This window comes from Ricinus communis, chromosome 5, assembly GCF_019578655.1.
Source record: "Ricinus communis isolate WT05 ecotype wild-type chromosome 5, ASM1957865v1, whole genome shotgun sequence".
NCBI lineage: Eukaryota > Viridiplantae > Streptophyta > Magnoliopsida > Malpighiales > Euphorbiaceae > Ricinus > Ricinus communis.
Genome location: NC_063260.1, coordinates 20,521,272 through 20,543,510, shown reverse-complemented (window position 1 = coordinate 20,543,510; position 22,239 = coordinate 20,521,272). Strand labels below are relative to the sequence as shown.

At 31.5% G+C, this 22,239-nt stretch overlaps 1 protein-coding gene and 1 pseudogene across 6 annotated transcripts; both read right to left on the bottom strand.

Moving 5' to 3' along the window:
- Positions 1–2,655: 2,655 nt before the first annotated feature.
- LOC8262275 lies at positions 2,656–7,415 on the bottom strand (annotated as a pseudogene).
- Positions 7,416–11,785: 4,370 nt separating this feature from the next.
- On the bottom strand, positions 11,786–21,755 carry LOC8262273 (transcription factor TCP2). Of its 6 annotated transcripts, none has more exons than XM_002519596.4 (4): positions 21,582–21,755; positions 20,576–20,802; positions 17,898–19,896; positions 11,786–12,140 (listed from the first exon to the last, which is right to left on the bottom strand). In XM_002519596.4, the coding sequence occupies exon 3, from the start codon at positions 19,434–19,436 to the stop codon at positions 17,943–17,945; it is 1,494 nt and encodes a 497-aa protein (XP_002519642.1). In that variant the 5' UTR covers positions 19,437–19,896; positions 20,576–20,802; positions 21,582–21,755; the 3' UTR covers positions 11,786–12,140; positions 17,898–17,942. The 6 variants fall into 6 exon arrangements, with proteins under 6 accessions (XP_002519642.1, XP_015574999.1, XP_015574998.1 ...); XM_015719513.3 differs by lacking the exon at positions 21,582–21,755 and adding an exon at positions 21,402–21,555; XM_015719512.3 differs by lacking the exon at positions 21,582–21,755 and adding an exon at positions 21,297–21,553.
- Between the last annotated feature and the right edge of the window lie 484 nt (positions 21,756–22,239).

The following is a 22,239-nucleotide window of genomic DNA, read 5'->3' as shown; positions in this document are numbered from 1 at the left end:
TTTAATGATATATTTCGTATTTGTATTTAACACAGTGAATTGGATTTAGAATGACAATTTTTTTTTAATATATAAAAAAAAAGCCAAATAGGAGTTATCTTATAATATAATTACAAGTTAACATGACTAATTAATGCAATCTGTTTCATAATTGGGTGTGGCACAGTTGGCTTAGCATGCATATAATTGGAGCAGAGGGCTTGCTTAAGTGGGGAATTGTATGAGAAACAGATATGGCAAAGCAAAAGCCCCACATGTTTATTGTTACCCGGCAGTGGTTGTGATTGTGAGGTAGTGGAAATTATAATTAATAACACTAAGCAAAGCAATTGGGTACCGTTTGCAAACACATACATGTTATGTTATTTTGTGAATTTCTTCTTTTGATGATTTTTTGTGCCACGCTTCCACATGTTCTTTTTAGAACCATTTCTAGTGATGTTGTTGTCACTTTTAAGCCACAAAATGTAAGTAATTTGGATATGAATAATAATTATGCCAGTTTTTGATTGGTCTCTCACTTTATAATATTATTAATTTATTCAGATACTGTCTTGTTCAGCAAAGTGACTGTTTTTCTCATGACGCTTGAAGGAGTTTGCTACTAAAATGCATAACAATTAATATTAGAAGAAGAATATACTCATTTAGCAAAAGGCTATTCAGAAAAATTATATATGGGAAAGAATATAAAGGGAGAAAGGAAGATGTATCCTATCAGGCAATTGATTATAAGTTAGTGGGTGCTTTGTGGACAATGCATAAATTGATTTTGGTGTTGTCCGTGACAAACTTTTACAGTGAATTCTTTTTTGGCCATTAATTAATGGATGCCTTGGTCTTGTTCGTGACAAACTCGTAACAGTTAATTCTTTTCTCACCAAAACCTGGCTTCCAGTTTGAAGTTAGGGTATCTAATACAGCAGTGACTTTTGCTTCGGCAAAGATTTCTTAACCAATGGAAATGGACTAATGGTGGTGCATACCATTTTAGCTAATGTATATAGCCTTTAATTCAATCTCTGGGCTTTATCAAAACTTTTTTGCATGATATAGAAAATGTCCTATATACCTTTTGCAAGGACGACTCTCATCCAACTTGGCTCTACTGCCATTTACTGCTTATAAGAAGAGGAATAATATACTCTGGAAATTGCTTTTGGAAAAGTAGAAACTGAATTTTAATGGATTATTTTCTTCTGAAAGGCTGAAAAAAAAAATATGATAGCACTAACTCACACTTTTATATCACAAGTCCCTGTCAAACATGGCCTGCTATTTCAGCTTTTTTCAACTACTCTCTTACAGAATGAGGTGTAAGGTTTTCTCATCAATGGTTTCTTTAGTTAAACTTGAAGATGTGGCACATGCACAGCCTTTAGTTGCTCTCTAAGGTTAAGGTAGTAAAGTTACTCCAGGCTCTTGTCTTGCTACCCAGTTTTTTTAACCTTCTGTAAAATTGTTTTCAGCCTAAGACACAAGCTAACTGTGCAGATCTCAGCCCTTAAAACGTGTTGGGTTGGGCTTCAAGGTACGCTGGTCGTGGAAGGATTTTGAGTTTTGTGAGCAATTCTTCTGTTGTATAAAAGATAACATTGATGGGGTCAAGTGGTTTTTTACTTTTAAGATTAAATTGTCGGTCTGAATTTGATGTCTTAATTAAATTATTCTGTGTATACAGAGAATATAGATATCGGAATGGCATTAATTTTCTGTTGGTGAACAAGACTCACTATCAACTACATTTGCTCTGCTGCAGTAGCTCCTTAAAATGATTTGAAAACCGTTACTCCATTCCATATGTACAAAGGCATCAGGACAATGTCGGTCAAAGCATCAATGCAAAATTAAGAAAGATTAACAGAATTGCAAATTTGGGAATTCAGAGTAAATGGGCCAAGTCTGAGCAATTTCAACTACTAAGTAATAGCTCTGAAACCCTAGATTAATCTAAATCTTATATATATATATATATAGAAGACACTCTAATTACAATTATTTGCAACCGTTAGAAAAATATGTTACTAAGAGAATAATAGGGCAACAATTTAATATCACTCGCTGCATATTCATATCTTGGATTGGCTTTACATTGCAATGGTTTTAAATGCTGATAAACTGCTGCCTTACATCAACAATGGCAATGGTTTCGCATTTACTGCTATTCAACAGTCTATTGCCCATCATCAATTATGCATCACTGATTGCTGTAGATTTTATCACAAAATTTTAATTTATTTCATTTTGATCATTCAACTTTAGTTTTAGGTTATAATTTAGTCAAATAGCTAATAAAAATTGACATGTTGCATTTCACTTTCTTAATTATTCTTTTTCTATTGGTTGTTTTTGTAACTAAATTACAAGTAAACTAAAATTAAATGATTAAAATAAAATAAAGTAAAATTTTGCGATTACAATGAAACAAAGTACAAAACTCAATCACCATTTATATCATTATCTCTTATATGATAAATAATTTTAAAAAAAGAATTTAAATATCAATTAAAGAAAAAGGTATAGAAATATTGAAGGAAAAAGGAATGCATGATATATAAAGTTTACGATAATACAAATTATTCAAATTTACTCAGTATTTTCTTCTAAGGTATATCGAAATTAGGGGAATTATCAGTTCTAAAACTATCATATAGAATAAACAACTTAAGCCATTCCATGTCGTTGGGGAAAATGAACATTTAGAGGAATAAGAAACCTTAAATATATCTGCTAATGACACAAGAAATGGTGCCAGAAACCATGCTTTTATTTTATTCTATTTATTTTATTAAAATCAAGTTCAAGAGGTGTCCGGCCAACTAACTATGTGCGAATCACTAACAAATTGAAGAATTGCCAATTAAGGGGCCGTGAGAAGTTCATCCAAAAGCAGCAGATGCAGGACTTGGAGGGTTAATCAGAAGAATATCAAGAAGTTGATCGACAGTAGTATATTTGAAGTCTGGATAGAGAACTGAAGCCTCAAGATCATCTTTATCAAGTTCATAGCTCATCGTATCACCCTTAATGAACAAGCTGTGAAGGATAGCCACTGGAATATTGGCCGGATGTGGCAGGGCTGCATAAAATTGAAAGATCGTATATACACTTTAAAAAAAGAAAATGAAAGATCATACAAAAAATTTTTGAAATCTACTTTTATTTATTCTTATTTTTCGCAGCAATTATATAATAGTAATTCCTTGTTCAATGACTAATAAAGCAAAAAAAAATATTAAATAATGATAGCATTAGATGAGTAGAAAGAAAAACGCAAAATCTAACTATTGTCCCTTACTCTTCTAGAGCTCCATCATGTCATTCTCAGATGTATGAACTCTATTGAAAACCTGACCAGTCTTCTTTTACTAAGGAGAGATCAGTTCAAGCTGAGATATAATGTTGTTATGTGGCCTGTAAATTACCACTCGATTAACCGTTCTTGGGTCATCCGCTGCTTTTATTGTGTATACTGCAATATCCTCTTCATAGTTTAGGACAGCTGAACAGTGTGCATTCAACAAACAAGTAATCCTTACATAATCGATATTTTTAGCTATGCATCAGAGTTCCAATTTTAGCAGGACCTTTCTCATAATATAATATTGTCAATAGTACCTTTCGCTTCACCGCTGCCATAGACAACAATGTCAAATCTTTGTTAATGTGGAAGAAGCAAGTAATTGACAAAGTAAGCACCAGCTTCTTCAGTAGCCCTTCTGATTTTTCTCTTCTTCTCAAGGAAAGCTTCAAATGGTGGTAAGGGAGTCACTCTATCCTCTTCCACTCCGAAATCTGACGGCAAGAACCTCTGCCGTGCAAGAGGATTAGTAAACAATCGACCAAACAATTTAAGAAGAAAAAAATGTACAGTTCAAGAAAAAGTACTTTATAATTTGACGCTTTTAATTATAAAGACTTATGTATTTTTTTATATCAGAGATGAATAAAAAAGAATTTAGATAGATTGATGTATGAATAATAATATATTATATTGGTAATCGGACTGAGCCGAGCCGAATATCAACAAGTTCAGGCTTGGTTTTTTTAATTATGGTAGAGGCTCGAGCTCAATTCGAGCTTTTATAATAGAGCTCGAGTTCGACTCTTTTGAAAATAATTAGGATCACAAATAGCTCGAGCTCGATTTGCAACTAGCTAGGTTCAATAACTCGCTCAAGTTTGGTTCGCAACTAGCTCGGTCCAATGAATAGCTCGAGCTCGGTTCAAATTTAATTTATTAAGTGATTTCATAACGATAAAAGCTCGAGTTCGAGTTCGTTAAGCATTTTTTAATAATTAAATTAATTAATAGCAATATCTAAAAATATAGCAAAAAATGATGAAAGTATCAAATTTAGCAAAAAAAAAAGATTGCAACAAAAATAATTAAAATCAGCGTCTAAAAATATAGCAAAACATGAAAAGAAAAGTATTACTAAACCAACATGAATAATGAAAATAAAGACAAACAATACATAAAATTGTAAGAAGACCATACTAAACATATCACGATTCTGTATTAACTTAAAGAGCATATAAATTAGCCCCACAATTTTATTTTTTAGTGGCACTCGTCTGAATATTATTTATAAAATTTAAAATAAATTTTAAAATATAAAATAATCAAAGTGTGATATAACAAAATAGCTAAAAAATCATCATAATAATATAAACTTATATAAATTATAATCTTTATTTATTTTAACTTAATTTTCAATTTGATTATCATTTATAAATATAAATATAAATTCAATTTAAAGTTTTAATTAAATTAAAATTTTCTCAAAAAAAGATAGTATGATCAACACCGACACTCCATTCTATTGACTTCAAATTCGAATTGGACAAATATGATGTGATAACCTGGCCTAGAGAAGCGATCTGACGAGAGTGGGAAGTGGACGCGGGAGCAAAAATAGAATGCAAGGACAATGCTTGGTTTCTGGCAGACTTCTAGGACAGCAGCACCTTAAAGTACGAAGTACATGAATGAATCGAATTGCATATTGAAACGGGGCGGAAATTGTTAATATTATATATGTAAAGAGTTGGAACTGGTCATAGGAAATGCTTTTTCGTTGTTTGACTGTGGAGTTGTAGGAACTCCAAAGCATGGACAATGCTTGATTTCTGGCAGACTTCTAGGACAGCAGCACCTTAAAGTATGAAGTACATGAATGAATCGAATTGCATATTGAAACGGGGCGGAAATTGTTAATATTATATATGTAAAGAGTTGTTTGACTGTGGAGTTGTAGGAACTCCAAAGTTAAACGTGCTTGGTTCAGAAAAATTCCAGGATGGGTGACCTTCTGGGAAGTTTTCGAACCTGTTCCAAAGGAACAAAACCGTGAAGTTAGTAGAGGGCCAAAGCGGATAATATCTCATGTGATCTGTATGAGATATCTAAGAACTAAAAAGCATGAGATTGAAAAGAAAGAAAATACTTTATGGTAAGATTAAGATATATATATATATATATATATATATATATATATATATATATATATATATATATATATATATATATATATATATTGAAGTTAGTAGAGGGCCAAAGCGGATAATATCTAATGTGATCTATTTCTGAATCGTTACATATGAGATATCTAAAAACTAAAAAGCATGAGATTGAAAAGAAAGAAAATACTTTATGGTAAGATTAATATATATATATATATCCCACTATAAATATATATATATATAGGGTTTTTGATTTTTTTTCTACACTAATATCTCGTTAGTCATGACCTATTAAATACTAATTAAGATTTTAATAATGAATAATTTTTTATTAATTTAGTGTAATTAGAGAATGCATTTATAATATTTTTACCGTTGTAAATATGTAACTAAATTTTATAATACACAATAATTTATAAATAAAACAAAATTTATAACAACGAGTCAATTTTATTTTATCTAATTTAAAAAATATATATTTTGGTAAATTGTTATAGAATATATTTGTTTATTATTTATTATTTTTATTCCAGGTCTTACTAATAGTAATATCTATATTTAAATGTTGTAGTTATATTATTATTATTATTATTATTATTATTATTTTGAATTCGAGCTCGAGCTTATAAACGAACTTGCTCACAAGCCTGTTTATCGAGTTTATAAACGTAGATAGAATTTTATAAACGAGCCAGATTACGACCATATTCGTAAAGTTTATATACGAACCGAACTCGAGCTCACGAGCCTGTTCGCGAGCCAATAAATGAGCAGATTCGCAAGCTAATGAACTAAACTTTGTCAAGCTGGAGCTTAACTCGTTTAAATTAATAAACGGTCTCGAACGAGCTTTTTATAAATCCGAGTTCTAAATAGCACTTCAACCTTTGGTTCATTTACAACCCTAGACGTATAGATTGAATTTATTTAAAAAAAAAATTCAAAAGAGTAACAAGTTTTTTATTTGTTTAACTACATATTATATTTTTCTTACTTTATATATCATAAATATTAATAGAAATATAAATTTTTGATAAAATAAGTATGTTTAAATAATTTAGAAACAAACTAAATATTTTTGATGATAATAAATTATTAAAATTTATATTTTAAAATTTTAATAATAATTTTTAAAAAATTAATATATTTAGTATTTCTATGATGTATTATAAAATACTATATTATTTATAGAATTTTAATTTAATAATAATTTCAATTAAATACATGTAAAATTATATAAAAATAATTTTATATTTAAAATATTAAAAAATGAATACATTGCAGTCCACAGGAAAGAAGAAAGAAACCAAATGTGTGAGTGGAAGAGTGGATACCTTTATATTACGAGCGACTTTGATGGCGTCTATGATTTTGAGCTGATCGAGAACTTGAGGGTAAGGTAGTGCAGATATCCACTTCGCCAAGTAGGGCTACAATCTTTTCATGCTCATCTAATTCTCCCTGTCATTATCATTCCCTCTTTGCTTATTTTTCTTTTAACCAAAAAAAGAGAAAAGAAACAGAAACAAAGTAGAAAACTAATTTCTATTATCTTGACTAAGAGATGCAGATTAGTAACACCCATGGATTGGAAGTGGCGGTGGATATGAACCTTTGAGGGAGGAGTTAGTGAGGTAGTGGGGCGAGTTTTTAGGCATAAGTTTTATGTCCTAATAAGATGCTTGCCTTCACCATGTACTTGCCAATGTAGCCAGTTGCACCAAATATGAGGATTTTGCTCAACTTGTTCTCCATTATAACTCCCCTATGCTTCTTATCTGTTTTTATTTATGGATTCGACAGATTTTGTTTGTTGTTACCAGAAAGGAAAAGAAATGGCTATATCAAAATTAATATTCAATACACATCTCCATGCTTACGTATTTAATCAAACAAAATAACAGACAAAAACAAATCAAACCTTGTAGCTGACAATCCAAATTTCGCATTCATTTATTAACATCAGAGAAAAGACCACCGGCAAGACCATTCATTAGCTATAATTAAGGTATTCAACAATGACATATAACAATGTTCAAAGATTAAAAAGAAACTAATTATGCTCATCAAGTTTTTTTTTTTTTTTTTTTAATTTTCTTCTTGTTTTATATTTTCATATGTTAGTTTCTTAGTTGATTTCCATTTTACGTTACATGGAAATCAGCAAGAAAACCACCATGTATTCAATCTTTCAATTGCTAGATTGTATTTAAAAATAATAAACATTTTTTGAAAAAGCCCAAACAACACAATAAAATTATTAAAAATTGTAAATTCCAAGATTTTAAATCATTATACTTTAAATAAATCTTAGAATTTGTGAAATATATGTTAAATATTTTTATTTTTTTCCTTCAATTTTTAAGATGCTTAAACATTTCTATCAACAATATATTTTTTTTTCTTATTTTAGTCCGCCTTAAGTTAATTTTTTGGCTACCTCTTTTAACTTTTGGTTTCCTCCCTGTTCACAGCCTTTTGCTTGTTAAGCTTCTTCTTTATATCTATTTATTTTCGATGTTGTCGGTGCGATCCATTTGTGGTCTAAACTTTTGTTTCTTTATAATATTCAGATTAGAAATACTAGAATATATTTCTAACAAACAATTATAAACTCATAAATAATTTCATATATTTAATATGAATATAATTAAGTTAAGACCTACAAATTAATTTCATAATATTCTATTACATTTATTTAATCAAATAAGCTCCTAAATTCAAGTACAAAATAAAATGTAAAGAAAAGAAAATGACTAAAGGCACAATTTGGATCATTTCAATACTGTAATATTTTTTATAGACATCTCTTTTCATATTTTTTTAGTAAAAGATAAATTCAAATATATAACACCCGATCTTATACTGATAGGTGGGGGCTGTGGGAATTAACACAGTAGTTACGTAAAATAATTAATTGGTCAACACATTTCTAGAATATTTATCACAGAAAGGTAAACTAGTACGTTAGGATATCTAGTCTTAAGTATTAAATTATAAGACTTTAAAACTGTCAGGAACTTGTGAATCTGTGTTATAAAATAAAAGTTACAAAATGATTCGAAAAGTTCATCAACAACAATAATAAGACTCTGCACGATTTCATATTAATAAAAATATTAACTAACATTGTTACCCCAATCTCACTAAAGCTGAGTTTTGATGAAGTGAAAATGAGAATAACACTCAAAAGGGATCTACTACCGAGCGGGAGTAGAGAGCTCGGTAAGAGGATAAACAAATAACGAAGAGGAACAGACAATGAGTTATTCTAAAATAATTTTTACTATAATTAATTTATAGCATTTCTAGAATAGGCTACTAATTAATTATTAATAACTAACAATTAATGCATCAAACATTTTCTATAATTTTAAATTAACTTTTAAAGTTCAAATAAAATTGAAATTATGCATTTTCGGAAAACTAGTACTAGCAACGACGTTGAATTTCGAATTCAGAGACGCCTGCGAGAAGCTTAAGCTGTAAGGAGTTCAAAACTACAGATGTCTTCACCTGAAACTAACCGGAAGCCACCAGATCGAGGCAAGAAAGTTTCGGCTTCGGCGAGGTTTAGAGAAGCTGAAAAACGGCTGATCAACGACGAGAATGGGCTGACCTTGGATTTTCGACGGTGGGGAGCAAGATTCCGTCATAAAATTTACGAGGAGAGGGCGGTAGGTGGTTATTCTGGCGGTGGCAGCAAGGAAGGGAGCTTTCCTCCCTCAAGCCCGACGGCGACAGCAAGAAAGGTAGAAGGAGAAGGCGATGGCGACGGCACGCGGTGGCTGAAAGGAGCTGGCAGGCAGCGGAAATGAAAGAAAACAAGGAGGGAGAGGGACCAGTGGGGAGGAAGAAGGAGAGGGAGGAAGGGAAGGGGCTTGGTGATATTTGCCAACAACAAAATTACCTATCAACTCCCCAACTCCCCCCCTGCCCCCCTCTATAAAAACATTGCTACAGTAACATCCCCATCACTATGTTATATAGTTTTTTTTATTTAATTACATGAACAATTAGTTCTATACCTCTAATTTAGTACCCTAACAAATTTAACATTATCTTAGACTGACAATAATAATAGTCACAACAATTATATAAAATAAAAAGTAATTGATAACTAATGTAGATTTAACCCAAGTTATTTAGAAAATAGGTATTGTAAATAGGGCTATTATAAATAAAATTAACTTACTCATTACAAACCATAAAATTGAAATTTAAAACTTTCTAAAATTAATATGTTTAAATTATTGAAAAATATTAGATTAAACTAAATTAAATAATGCTCAATTACTCACAAAATATCAATTTATCAAATTGTTCCTGAAAATAAAAAAATTAAAATTTGAAAATCACAGATATTATAATGAAAGTGGCAGTCTTTCCTCCTAAACTAAAAAAAAAAAATATATATAGCTTATGTACACACGTTTTTATTTCCATATATATATATATATATATGTATATATAATATAAATAATTTAAAATATTAACATAATAATATGAAAATTAAATTAAAATAATAATAAACAAGGAAAGAAAAATGCAGTATTACAAAATATCTGTTAGATTAAATCAAAATCTAAATTGAGAAGTTATAAAAATAAAATCTAATATTTTTTAGATTATAATTAAAAATAAAAAATAAAAATATCAAATTTAACTATAAGATAAAATTAAATATGCATTATGCTAAAACATGCTTTGCCTTATGCCTAGCGTGCGAGGAAGTATTGGCGCCAAGCAAGGAGCCTAGAGGCCATTGATCGCCATAATGAAATAAATAAAAAACATTCAGCCGAATGCCTCCTTCCAAAATAACCGCCAAAAGAATTTATCTTGTTTTGTTCCTTCTCCAAAAGTTTTAGAAGAATTTCATGGTGTACGGTTTTTTGAGAACTTTTTTTACGGCAAAAGAAAGATTTCTTTTACGGTTTTCTTCAAAAAAATTTACTTTTTCAAAATTTATATTATTGTGACTTTGATTATTAGTTTTTACTTTTTATTTTTTAAGAATTTAATCAAAAAAAATATACTTATAAAATACTAAAATATTATAATTTTTAATTCGTATTATTATAACTTCAGTTTTTATTTTAAATCTTTCTTTTTTCAGAATTTCATCAAAATAAATACTAAAAGTATATCTATAAAATATCAAAAGCTTATTTATTTTAAATTATATTATTATGAATTTGTCTTTTAGAATTTTTTTTTTTAAAAAGATACTATATCTAAAAAGATACCGATAGGATATTGTATTACTGTGAAATCAATCAAATAAAATAAATTTATTATTTTTATTTGTATCATTAAGTTTGGTATTCATAAATTGAATGATGCTATATTTTTTTTATAGAAATTAATATATTTTGATGACATGAAAATATGTGTTTTAAAAATATATCATAATAATATCAAAATATATCAAATATAGTTTAAGATATTCGAAGATATAATTAAAATAAAATTAAAAATAATATTTAACCGTAATACAAATATACTGAAAAATATTAATAAAATATCAAAAGAATATTATAATATAGTTTTAAAAATACCGTACAAATAAAACTTTTTGAAGAAAAATCATAAGAAAAAGTGACCGTAAAAATAAAAATTTGCACCCGTTTTCCCATAATTGTGTAAAAGTCCCAAGATTTTAAAATTTTGCTTACATATTTTAAGTTCGTTTTTTTTTTTTTACTATTTGGGTCTCCAACTTTCAAGTTTTTAATATTTTTTCTGTATTTCTTTTACATATTAGTGTTCTTAATTTTAAAAATAAATTGTTTCGGCCCCTATTTTGAACTCCTAGCTCCACCCCAAGTTGTGAGCCTATGTATTCTGAATCTGATATGTCACGACGCACTGGCACTGCAAATCAGCAACTAACGAACCCCACCAAGGATGACTTCTTTCTTAATTTCTTTGCTCTTTGAAAAATAAAGTAAAGGAGAATGATAGACCCCTTTTAGTAATAATTTAAGCATGATATTTAATTGAATGAACTACAATAAATTTCTAATATTTACTTTCATTTGTACATGGATTTTATAGTATCATTGATAAAATAAATATAATACTATCATCTACAATTGAATTTTTACTTTTATTTTCTTAACTTTTTGAGATGAGTGGGAAGTAGGGTTCTTGTTCAACCCGTGACTGCATGCTGGCTTACCGAGACAGGGTTGCATCAAGTACCAGCCACTCAGTTAGAAGTTGCCAACATAATTCTCAATTTTCAACTATTCACAAACTATATATATATATATGTTAAATGTGGATACTTAACAGCTACAACACTCGAAAAATCTTCAAGAAGCAGATTCCTTTGACAGGGCAGAGCTTGGCTCAACAAATGGTTGGTTATATAGACAATTATCAGAATAAACATAGACAAGGGAAAAAAGAATCAACTTCAAAATCGAATTGTTTTGACATATTTCTCCCAAAAATAAAAACACACAACGCTTTGCACGCATTACATAAATCGCATCCTGACATGAGAATGCTATAGCTGAACTGAACGACTTCAAAATGGATAAAAGCTGAACACCAATAATTCTCAGAAGCTTAATATTTTATGGGTATCACCCCAATGCTAGGAACCCATTTCCATTCGCTCACGGCTGGGCTTGGCTGGCTGCTGTTTCTCCATCTTCATATTCCTGCATCAAAATTTTACTACTGAATTTAATGTGCATGGTATATGGACTAGAAAAGGCGAGAGAACGACTTGAGGCTATTAGAAGGCATCATATCTATATAGATAAATAAAAGGAGATTATGCATCTAAATGTTCTTGTGAGTGAGAGTCTCCGCATACAACCAATAGTCCTTGAACATATATAATGATGATGTACCTAAAGCGCAATAATTATGACGGTCATGTGCTGTAGCTACAACCAAAAGAATGAGAGCATAAAATCATCCTGATCTTTCCTAGGCTGAAGCAAATTGACAAAACAAATGACTCTCAACGCTATCCCACACTCGCTTTTTCCAAGAGTAAATTTACTATTAGATTGGAAAGTTGAACTCCAAAATTGATATTACGCAACTGATCAATACTTTTACTATGCAAAAGATGAACAATAACTTGGTACACAAAATTGCGCCATGTTACAGAAACAAATATTCAGCTGGATCCAAATGATGCTTTCATTCTAGGGGTGAAACTCTTTAAGCAGGTTTTAGAAATAGTTCCCAAAGGACCAAGCAAATTTTTCTTTTTTGGAAATGCAACAAAACCAAACTAAAGTTTTAAAAGCTTACAATTAGAATGCTTCAATCACTACCATTGGGAAACATGAAGTAATCTTTATCCACAAATATGCTTATCTACCACATGTAAATATTATACCTATTCTAGTAACCTCAAACAATGAATCAAGGCGTTCTTCAACCTATAGAATGAACTGGAACAGAGTTCCAAATAAAACCTTCAATCAACTGTCTAAACACATTAGGTCTCAGCAACTGAGAATTTAGAGTTCAAAGTTCAAACCACCATCTTCCGCTTTATTTATTTTTCAGCCCTTCCTAGCAGCAAGGAAGGAAATTTTACCTTAAAGAATGTTCCTTCAAATTATGTTGTAAACCTTTTCCATGAAATGGAGTGGATATAGGTATTTCAATCATCAAATTTTATTATCATTGGATGATTTTAACATACTCTTAAGAGCAATAACAGAAAAAATTATTTTAATATAAATCTAAACATAGACATAGACAAGCTATAACTCTACCCTGCTAATAACTTGGCCAGAACTTCTGGGTGGGAAATCAATGGAGTTTCTTGATATCAAGTACGAAATTGGAGTCAAAGTCATGCTACAAATCAAATTCACTGATTTTAAATTTATTTATGAAATTTTCATCAAATAGAAATTCATTACCATATATATATATATATATATATATATATATAGAGAGAGAGAGAGAGAGAGATATCCAAATCTCTAGGATAGCACAATTGAATTAATTGTGGTGTTACCAGATATAAGGGGTGGTTAGGCAACTCATAGAGATAATGTAACCTAAAATCTCTTGTTTATGTCAGGACAAGATGGTGAATTATTATGTTCAGCTTTGATTATTCAAGATGGCCGTTTTCTCAGCTCAACAAAGAGATTGAAGTTCCATGTATATATAATGATTCACTTTCAAACAAATAAGTTAATTCAGCTGTATCAAAAAAAAAAAAAACAACTGCTATTTCTTGTGAAAAAAAGAAAAGAAATTACAGTACCTCATGTCGGTAAAAACTCCTTTGAATTGGTGTAAAACTATTTGGTGGCATTACATCCTACCATCGAGAACTACTTTTAACTCCTTTGTTCCTTATCTAATGATAGATAATGGTTGCGTGGGATCAATATTGATTCTACTTGTTGTCTGTGCTTGAGGGATGTCGGGTTTTTTTCACTGCCCTTTAGGTGCCTCTTTTTGGCAAGCCGTGGCTGCCACTTTGAAGTCTCCTTGCATCATTCTATCTCATATTTTGTGCTTGCTTTTTTCTAGTTTTTCTTTTAGTTTACAAATAGCCTACTTTTCACTCTGTAGTCTATTTATTTTCCAGAAATATGGTGGCTTTTGAGGACATACAAATCTCTATTTACCAATCTCTCCATGTTCATCCTTCGGGCTATAAAAGATTGTGAGTTCTTCTAATTGGGCATATGCATAACAAGCAGTTACATTTATTCATTCTGCGAAGGTTCTACACGAGTGCCATATTAGGGGCAAAGCTTCCTAATCTATTTGGGTTTGTTGGTGCCCTTGTCTCTTGGTTGGTTAAGATTAGGACAAGATATGCTTAGGGTGTGAGTAGGACTATTTGTAATTGTTTGGCTTTATTGAAGGTTAGTTTTTCTTTACCTTTTAAGTGTTAATCCTTGCATCATTTTCTTGGCTTGGAGGTTAACTTTGGCAGGATTGGCACATTTATTTCTAAATACAAGTATGTCTCTAATTTGTTGCAGCGTGGGAGTATAGATGATGCCAAACCTTGTCCTATGCCAATGGCAACTTCTCCGGCTTTGGTGAAATCACATGCTCCACCTGAGCAGGAGAGTTATTCGCAACTTTTTGGTGCATTGCAATATGTTACTATCACATTATCAGATATTAGATTCTATGTCAATAAGTTATGTAAATTTATGCATTCTCCCTCTCTTGATCATTGAAAAGCGTTAAAGAGACTGTTTCGATACTTGAAAGGAGCAATATCAACAAGTTCGTTCCTTACTTTTACATTGCTATGTGAATAGTGGTTAGGATAGTGATACTGATAATCGGGGATCAACTAATGGAAATGGTATTTTCTCAGGTTCTTCTTTGATCTCTTGGATGGCTAAGAAACAAGCTGTAATAGCTCACTCCTCAACTAAAAGTGAATACAAAGTCATTGCTAATGTCACAATAGAACTTCTATGGATTCAATCTTAACTTAAAGAGTCAAAATATTGTTCTGAGACAATTCTATTGTGTGATAATATTAAGTTTATTTACTTGTATTCTAAACCGATATTTCATGCTCAAACGAAGCATGTTGAATTCAATTATCACTTGTTCGAGAATAAGTTTCTACCATAGATATTTAGAGCAACTTGATTATATTTTTCCTAAGCATTTGCCCATCTCACGGTCTTGGTAGTTGCGTGTCAAATTTTGCTTATGAGATGTACAAGGACTTACAGGGAAATTTTAGGATAGAAGACATGCAGAAGTAATGCGTGGATGCACCTTAACTGAGTTGTTTGGTGTGGATGGAGTGAGTTCATACAAAAGATCTATAAAATTAAGGCGTGGGCATGTCTTAATAGAGTTGTCTAGTACCAATGGAGTAGAATCATACAAAAGACCTGCACAATTAAGGTGTAGGCACGCCTTAATAGGGTACGAATTTTTTTTTAAGACTGTATGAGTATTTCTCTAGGGTTAAATAATCTTGTTATAATTAATGATACATACCATATAGAGTTCTCTACATATGGAGGGTCTTTTTGCCTTTGAGGTGGAGCTTCATGCAATTCTTACGTTGTTGCTAAAGCTTTTGAATTAGATTGGCAGTTTGTTTGGCTTGAAAGTGTTTCACTTGATGTTGTTAATCTTTTACGCTGATTGTGATGTTCTATAGAAATTTATGTCAGCTTGGAGTAAATGTTTCACCCACTGGCCTTTCTCATTCCTTTTCAGTATCAGTAATTAGCTTTACAAAAAAAATGATAAGTCCTAATTTAATAAGTAGCTGAAAATCTTAATTCTAACTTTATAAGTAATTAACTTTATCTGCATTTCCAATCAGGTTCTATTTATATATTTGATAATCTTTTTCCTATTTGATAAGTTGTGCTTGAATCATATTATAAGCATCATATAATTCCATTCTACAAGAATGTTAATAGAAACCAATTATTATTTTTAAGTTGCTAGGAGACTAATAAATTTACAAATTAAAATCTGTGATTTGTATGCTATTTCGTTTACTCCTTTTGTTATTTTTACAGTTATAGAAAGCTTAAATTGGAGGAAAGAGCCAAATGTGCACTTTCTTCTTCTCTTTTGCAAACTAAACATATTACCCTAAATTATAACTTTCGAGCATTTTGTTTCTCGAACTAGAGAGAGGGAGAAAATGGGAGTTAAATCTCTAATCTCATGTTTTGAGAGCTTAGATTACTTGCCTAAAACCCAATACTATGCATAATACAGAGGGCATCAAAGGAAAAGGGAAGTTTTTTAAAGAGAAAGGAAGGAAGTTGAAGAAAGAGAAAAGAAAAAGAAAAAGAAAAATCCTTATCTTCTTTTGTTTAATTACATAAAAAAGTAGTTATGGGAAAAACAAGAAGAGGAAAATATATATATTTTATTTGTTGGATGTGTGAGCGAGGAATAGGGTAATAAATACAAGATAAAAGGACATTTATGTAGATTATTGTTTTTGTTTTGGACACAGAGATTTAGAATTTACCTAATATTCAAGTCCTTATAAATTTAATTGAATCAATTACCAAAACATTGAAGACTAATAAAACATGAATAATTAAAATTGGTCAATAAAGTAAAATTAATTGCCAAGAAGTGTGGCGAGTGCTATGCGTAGAGTAAGAATATTACATGCTTTGAAAGGGTGGAATGCGAATGAATGAGTGTGGCACTTAATAAGAATCTAGAGTGACGTGAGGCTTTATATTAGTAAATAAATAAAATGACTTAAGTAATTTTGACCTGACAATGAAAGCAAATTAATCAAGCTTGTGAATTGTATAGAGAGTTATGACAATACAAGAAAGTCCAGCACAAAAATATAAGATATGAATACTAAGTGACAAAGAAAAAAATTATCAAAATATACTGAAGGGTTATTTTTGGATATCACTAAAGTCACTGGGATAAACTAGAATGCATAAATTGGACTGCTATTAGTACAATGAAAGGAATACCAAAGGCCTATTTTATTCCATACTACAGGTTTGGTTATACATTAAATCATTGATAAATATTTTTATTTAAAATAATAAAATATGTGTTAATCATCAAATATTAATATATAAAAAATATATATAAATACGTGTCACTTTTTATTTATTATAAAGTATAAATCCAAAGTGGAACTAAGAATTTTCGATTATTAATGCCTCTAAAAGCTTAAATTAATCATCAAACGAAGCCCTAATTGGCTCTTGCATGATAAATTATTTATCTACTACAATACTTCTTTCTGATTTTCCTACAGGATCTTATTTTAGATGTTTGAAAGTAAGCTAAGCTGTCAGCCGTACGTGCATGGAACTTACCAGCAAAGCAGCATCTCAGATTTGTTCTTTCATTTGATTTGACCAAAACCAAATTTAGTTAACAACTCAAACCCTAAAAGCCTAGCAAGATTCAACCTAACGCCGATCCTTTGTCAAGTGGCCCAATTCTACAGGCAAAAAGGAATTGGGATTCTAAAGCTATTAAGGTTTCATCTTGTAAAGGCAGAACCTTTATTTCACTCAGTGCCAAAAACAGCTAGCTGGGCCATAGGGAAACTAACACCTGGCTATTTAGTTTCATATGTTAGGGAGAAGGGAACCAGTAAGAGAACAAACAAGGAGACAACCTGCTGATTCATATTCACTGCAATCCATGCAGGAATCATGAAAAAGACAATATAATACACAACACTCATAAAAATACACCCAATGACTAACTTACTTTATGATTACCAAGAAAGAAAAATAATATTAATTCAGGGTTAGTATTACTATGCACTTCACATATACCCAAAAATCATTTCAAGAGATACGCGAAGGGAAATGGAAAATTCATCACAAAGAACAAGGCAAAGAAACAAACAACTACAAGCATAGGGGACTATGTATATAGCTGATATTGTAATTAGTAAATTAAAATACTGGAGATATATTCAGGCTTACCAGGAAGAAGATGGAGAAAGAAAAATGAGCTCTTTCAGGCAGTGATCAGTTCTTTCCTTTGCCTTTCTGGTCAGAATGCCTGCTGCCATCGCCATAGAGATGCAACCCGGGTGGGAACTGATGGTAGTGGTGATGATTCTCCATTGGTGGTGGAGATGGTGCAGCAGCATTAGCAGCACCGATGAAAAAAGGTACATTGGTTGAACCATCTATGGGAGAAGAAGATGAAAACCTCTGAAGATGAGGCATTAAAAGAGAGTGTGATGATGAATTGGACTGAAGGGTCCCCCTATTGAAACCAGCAAGGCCTGACGAAATGGTGAAGTTGAGATTATAGTCCCCACCGGGACACGATGACTGTGTGGTGGCCACTGGGATCAAATGATCGGAAACAAAAGGAAAATGCTGCAACTGCTGCTGCTCCTGGTGGTGACTCTCCCCAGAGAAATTAAATGGTGGGATTGACATTGTCATTGCTTGCGAGATTGAATTCCCTAACTGTATTTGCCCGGGAAACCCTGAGGACTGATGGGCTGTTCTTGACGAGGAAGGCCCTAATAGCCCTGTGCCTCCAAAGTAATCCATTGGGATCAAGGGCCACTGCCTCGCCGTGGCTGCTGCTGCTGCCTTGTGATGAAACAGGTTAACCTCAGAACCAGAAGGACTAGTAGCAGCAGCAGCAGCATTATTATTGTTGCTATTACTTACACTACTAATCCCACCTGTTAAAAGCTCAGTAAATGTTGAGTTTTGAGAAATGGGTTGGTTCATATTCTGTTGATGAGCAGCGTTGCGCGACTCATTCTCTTTCTCCTTCTCTTTTGCAGCTCTTTCCCTAGCTCTCTCGCGAGCCTTAACACGATTAACACGAATATCAGATCTCAAGAGTGATAAGCCTGATCCTTTGCTAGTATCTGAAGTGCTACTACAAGCAGATTTAGACAAAGAAAGATGTTGGTTTTGATTCTGGTTAAAGTTTGGATCTTCAAGCTCTACGTCAGCGGAATCAAATGCTTGTTCAGTACCATCACTAGTTCTTTTCTCATCACTCAATTGCTTAGGAGTATCAGGAAAAGAACCATTGAGAGAAGGGAGCTCATTTATTGAATCTGCAGCTGCTTTAATCAGCCATTCAACTGCTTTACTTGGCTGATCATAGCCCAAACGATCTTGGAGATCGTAGAATTGTATAGCTGTGGTTACCGATAGTCGTACTCTCCGGTCCCTTAGACCCTTTGAGGTCCAGACTTTGCTGTGCCTATCTTTACCACCAGATGCTCTAGCAACCCTAATTATACGGGAAGAATGGTGCCACTCACGGAGTCTATTATTGGCGCTGCCAGCATCGCCACCAGCTCCAGTGCCAAGATTAGGCCGTTTGATGAGTTCCCCATCTTCTTCTTCATCTGGATATTGGTTATGGTCAGTACCAGTATTATTACTTCCTTTTTGGCCTATTTTGGTAGTATCACTTCTGCCATTACTACCAACTCTAGGGAACTTACAGGGTGGTTGTGTCTGAATCTCCTCCACCTCCATAGCACTTTCATTCCTTTTGTCAAAACAGGAACTCAAAAACTCCACCTTTAAAAACTTCTGCTCTCCTCTCTCCTTTCCTTAGCTTTCTTTCCTTCTTTATCTTTTCTTGTACTTAAAATGGAGAGAGAGAAAGAAAAACAAGAAGACCAAAAGCTTAAGTGGGTTCTTTTGAAAAGAGAGAGAGAAATGAAGAAAGAAGGCTAGTAGTTGTAGTAGAAGAAGAAGTGCAGAAGGTGGGGTTGCTGTGTCCTATGCATTGATGACGATAATTCAGAGAGTACTTTGGCTGTGTAGTGATAAAAAGACCTTTTTTTACGATTCGAAATATCACACTCCAAGTCAGGAGAGAGAAAAAGAAATGACCCTCTTCTTAGCTTCTCTCTTGTTTAAGCTTTTTTGCAGGTTACAGAGAAAGCTCTCAAAAGCAAAGCCTGCAGCAATGGCAGCTTCAGTCTCAGCCCTGCCAAAAAACAAATTAAAAGCAAAAAACACCAAGTTAAAGAAAAATAACCCTTATGTAGAGAGAGAAAAATCAAAGCAACGAAAAAGAAAAGCAATCAGACGGATTAAATAGGTACACGGTAACACAGAAAGAAATGCTTTAATCACACACTACTACCGCATTTAGATAGATAGACATATAGACTTAGTCATTTCATAGCCTGAAGATCTGACTTAATTGTACAGTATCTATATACCCACTACAAAACCCTTTTAGCAGCTTAATAAACCTAAAGATGATTAGCTTTAACAAAAGTTCAACACGCACAACAAGAAAGAAAACCCAATAACATTTGCATTCATACATAACATAAACACCTTTGATCTGCTCTTATAATTTTCTGCTTCAAAATTAAGCTAACGAAAGAAGCAGTAAGTATGTACGGGTTGCTGATCTGCGCAAAACCCTTTTCTTTTTTTCTTTCTCTTTTTTTTTTGAATGTATTTAAAGCTTGACCCTAAAAATGGCAGACACTAACTACACCACCACCTCCACATTCACCTCCACCACCACACTAAACAAGAACAATAAATGAAAAAATATAATTAATTAAAACAGTGTTTCAAGATTACCAACAAAAATAAGAAAAGAATATGGTTCAAAAGAGCAAAAAATAAATAATTAAGGATTAGCTTACACTTAAACTGTGTTGGGTAAGTTTACAGGTGTCAAGCTCTTAAAAAATTTTATCTTTTTTGTTTTTTTTCCTTTCCTCTTCTCTCTTTTCCTTGCTTCTTTTTATTTTTTTTTTAATTCTTTTCAGCAAATGATTGTTCACAGATCTTTGCTTATATGTATCCAAAAACAACAGATCTGTTACTCTTGTTGAAGAAGATTAAATAGCTTCACGGATCAGTCTTTGAACTGCAAAACCACAAATGAAACAGGAAAAAAGAGGATTTAAAACTTAGACACAGGTTTCATTAGTTTGCTCAATTTATAATTTGTAACAAAAAAAAAAATCTCAAGACTATTACATTCCTAGCCCGAAATTAGTAACTCATTAAAACAACAAAAGAAAAACTTCACAGATCAGGTCATTATAAAGAAAGAGAACAGGAAATCCAAAATGGAACAAAAATTTAAACAATTTACACTTCACAATCTTCACTGTAAATTCCTCTTTGCTTGATGCAAAAAATAAAAAAGCTCAAGATGCTATATATCAAACTTTATCACAAGAAGCAAAAATTCAATGACAAAGCTTTGAAACAAAAGAAGAGAAAGAAAAAAGAAAAGGAAAGGCAATTGTGGAGTCTGGTTTTGCAAGAATTTATAGCTTGAAATATTTTTAGAAGCAAGAAAGAAGCTTAAATTTTCCAATTCATTTTCTATCTTTCAATTAGTTTAATACTCACCCTTTAAACAAGGAAGGTAATGAACAGCTAGCTCACCATTAGAAAGCCTTAAATTCACAAAGTACTTCAAAACCAAGAATTCAATAAAAGGAGAGAAACACTTACACTAGGGTTGAAAATGAAACAGAAAAGTGAAATTAAAAAAAAAAAACTAGGTTAAAAATAGATTAAAAGGCTGAATCTTTTTAAAGGATTTATAGAGCAAAACAAGAGAAAGACAGAAACAAGAAGAAGAAGAAGAAGAAGAATTAGAAGAAGAGTTTAAGGGTTGAAGCTTCTTCATACCCATTCGAGCAAAACAACCGGGCTTATCGGGAAAGGACAGACACTGCGCCGTTCCATATCCTTTAATATATCTTCTTTCTTTTTTCCCCTTATGCCCTTATTTTCTTTTTTATTTACTACATTGGCATTTTTAATAGTATACTTTTTATAAAAATATCCAGCTTATTTATATTAGTATTATTACTAGTACAATAATTCACTTTCCTTTGGTTTTATTCTTCCTTTTTTGTTTTTCTTTTATATATGAAATTCTGTTCTTCTTTTGTTTGATTGGTCCGTTTGCTTTTTTCCTTTCAGATCAATAATTTTTAAATCACTTGTAGGATTTTTTTTAATTTTTTAGTCTTTGAGTGAGAGGTTTTAATAATATTGTTAATGATTTATAATGGCAATGAAGGAAACGAACAACCAAATATATATATTTTTTTTATTTGTACTTTATCAATCAAGTTGTTGTTTTGAGTAGAGCTATTATTCAGACAACCAGCCTTCTTGTGAGCCCATTTTGTACATATCTGATATTAATTCATGCTAAATCTAACCAGGGTGGTAAAAACATTTAATTCTATTCAATTTAATTTAATTTTCTTATTTATTTTAAATTAAGTGTCAATTGTAGTATAATTCAACAACTATCTCATATGAGCTTTCTTCTATT

Coding starts and splice junctions, on each gene's coding strand:
- LOC8262273 (XM_002519596.4), bottom strand. CDS start 19,436: ATGGAGGTGGAGGAGATTCAGACACAACCACCCTGTAAGTTCCCTAGA.